The sequence below is a fragment of the Acanthisitta chloris genome, unplaced genomic scaffold (genome assembly GCF_000695815.1).
Source record: "Acanthisitta chloris isolate BGI_N310 unplaced genomic scaffold, ASM69581v1 scaffold13684, whole genome shotgun sequence".
Taxonomy (NCBI): domain Eukaryota; kingdom Metazoa; phylum Chordata; class Aves; order Passeriformes; family Acanthisittidae; genus Acanthisitta; species Acanthisitta chloris.
Window position 1 is genome coordinate 16,329 of NW_008671063.1, and position 2,911 is coordinate 19,239.

A 2,911-nucleotide genomic window follows, 5' to 3' on the forward strand; every position below is an offset into this window, starting at 1 on the left:
AATTTATTCGTATCAGCTGATGCGAGGAAAGCAGACGGTGTTGATGTGAAGTAGAAAAGTGATGCTTGCATTCCCAAGCCCACCCTGAAAAACCCTCTTCTGTACAACACAGTCCATGTAAATGTTCCTATGTAGGGTGGGGGGTAATCATCTGCGTCTGAGAGCAAAATCTGAGGGGCTTGAAGGAAAAAACAGATTTGCAAACAAGGGTGAGAAAAGATGCTCGAAACTGTATCTCATATGGGACAATATTAGCAGAAACTTTAAGCTCCCTGAGGTGTAATATGAGCAAATGCAGTGTTCAGTATCATAGACCTGCTGTTAAAATCACACTTGCCTTGTCACTGTGTGTGACAGTGACCAAACATCGCTTTCTGTAGGAGTTGACCTGGAGCACTGTAATACAGCACTGCATAGGGTTTTCTTTACCCTGTAAATCATATGGGCAATGATAAAATTTACTCTCAAGATGGCAGGGCAAGGGAAATACTAGATTAGATTTGGCACAAGAAGAGAGAACTGGTTTTTACTCAATTTGAACCTAGTGCATCTGACATCCTTTAAATGCAGAAATGTTAAATTGATGTTATTTGTATTATACTATACAATATTATTACAATATTATATTATATATATATATCTCAATCTGATCCCTGCTATGTGAAGAGTATTTATGTATCTTGTTTTCTCCTTAACATGGGGCTAGGACAAATGCCCAGGGCAGAAACAATGCCAGATGGAGATGAACAGCTGGACTAATACTTGGATCAACCCATCATGCCTTTCCAAGGTGGCAGGTGGAAGCCAGGTGAGATACCACCAAGAATCTGCAATGACACAAGCTGTTGACTTAGTTTCCTTCCATTCAGTAATGGAGTAAAAGTCCAAGCTGCTACTAGGAGGTGCAACACTAACCTGCTGTAAATAGAAAAAAGAGCTTCTGGGATTCAAATCTCGGCCCTTGATGAGGAGCCTTGCAGGGCAGCAATGCACTCTCCCACCAGGTGAGCAGCCTCTTTGGCTGTGCCCCAGTGCACTGAAAAGCCACCTGCCCCATGCCCATAGTTGTGGACCACTAGGAGCTTAAGTCCTCCTTGGCTCAAAATCTCTCTTTGCAGTCTCACACACTGCCTGGATGGCCTCAGGCCCACCTTCACCTCGATATCCTGAGCCTCCTGCAGTGAGGGCTCAAGGGAGCAACATCTGTCAAAGATGTCTTTGGTAGTGTCAGGATCAGGGGAGAGACTCCAGCTCTCCTTTTCTCTGGTTCCCCCCAGGGTTACCCTGTGTATCCCTGGGTAGATATAAGTTAAGCCATCCCCATCCCGGATGAAGTTTTTCACCCAAGGAGCATGAACCTTGAGTACTTGTCCCCTGACAGGGAAGAGCTTCTTGTCCCCCACCAACTGGTGGGCTCCAATGCCTGTGCAGTTGACAACAATGTCATATTCGCTGTGCAACTCCCACAGATCTGCAACTTTTCTGGTGTACATCTGGATGCCAGCTGCTTTCAACCTGCAAAGAGACTCCAGCAGTGAGACAGAAAAGAAACCCCTAAACCCTCATGTAATTATTATGAACATTAAGTAAATGAGATAATGTTGCCTTTGCCTTTACATAATGATCTAAACCAAACAACAGATGGGACAAAAAGCAAAGAAAATGCCAAGGGGTTTCTCTTTGTGATTGGTCTGATTTGATCTCATCAAAGCTATTTTTTAGCTTGTTTGGACTGGAAAAGATAAGCAAGTTGATCAATTTTAGAGAAGGGTCTGGCATAAGACCTTAGGCAGGCAGTCAGGTCCTCATGGTGGTTTCTGGTTCATTTCTGTAACAGTACTGAGCTCTAACAACTCAAGTAAGCTGAAAACCAACCAATTTATTCACCAACTTATTTATGCTAGTGACAGTTGGTACTATACCCCTTTTAATGTGCCTGTTATATGCTGTCACATTCATTCCCAACTTGCCTCTCTGACACCAGTAGCCATGTAGTCATCTAGTGCCATGTGCAATGCCCTAGGGTACCTAAGACACCACCACAAGCTGGGCAGATGCGGCACAGGCACCCCAGGGAACACACAACCTTCTAGAACAGCACTTAGGACAGCTCAGAGCACTATACATCCATGTCTGCTCTTCAGCAAAATTCACCTCTTCTTGAGGTTCATTTTTGAGCTCAGTTTCAAGCCAAATTCTTCCCTGAACTTGCCTGAAGCTTAAAGCACTTCCCTGTGGAAAATCACTGGCATGAGAGGGAGTCACTGCGTGCTGTCAGCTGGATCCAGATACTGGGGGTCTTTACTGGAGGTTTGAGCGTGAACAAGTCAGGAGACAGGTCTGTGACAATGATGCATCATCAGGGATATCCTGTCCTTTGCAATATTCTAACAGCTGGCAAAGTCATCAACCTCACTATAAAGGCAGTGGTTTTCCACAAAGTGGTGAGTGATCCAAGGATCCAGGGCACAGCTGATGCTCTGGGGCCTGGGGTTTGGTGCAGCAGGACATTGAAGCTGCCTGGGAAGAACAGAGGAGGTCTCGAGCAACAGCTCTGGCTGGGCAACTTGCTGAGAGAGCTCTTGAAGTGTTGCAACTGGGACTCTGTCATCATGCCATAAAAATATGCACCAATCAAAAAATCTGCTGAATACTCCTGATTTTGGGCAAGCAAGCAGGAAAAAATTCCTGAAGACTCTTTTTGGACCAACAAGGTGGGCACAAAAACAATTTTCCTTCTGTATTGCCAAGAGAATGGTCTATAAATACTGCTCAGGTCACTAGGGGTTTGAGAATTAGTTACATGTTTAATATGCTCTCACTTCTCATCACCAGGGAGAAGAGTAAGAAAAAGAGCTTGATCATCTCATTAGGCTACATCCTTTGAGAAATAAGAAGACTGTAGCAGGAA

At 44.5% G+C, this 2,911-nt stretch overlaps 1 protein-coding gene across 1 annotated transcript in view; it reads right to left on the reverse strand.

The window, feature by feature from the left end:
• Window positions 1-947: 947 nt before the first annotated feature.
• Window positions 948-2,911, reverse strand: part of DDO (D-aspartate oxidase) — a 5,176-nt gene continuing 3,212 nt past the window's right edge. Inside the window, exon 4 of the mRNA XM_009073955.1 lies at window positions 948-1,515. Within this exon, the coding sequence (XP_009072203.1) occupies window positions 948-1,515 (568 nt within the window). The remainder of the gene's footprint in view (window positions 1,516-2,911) is intronic.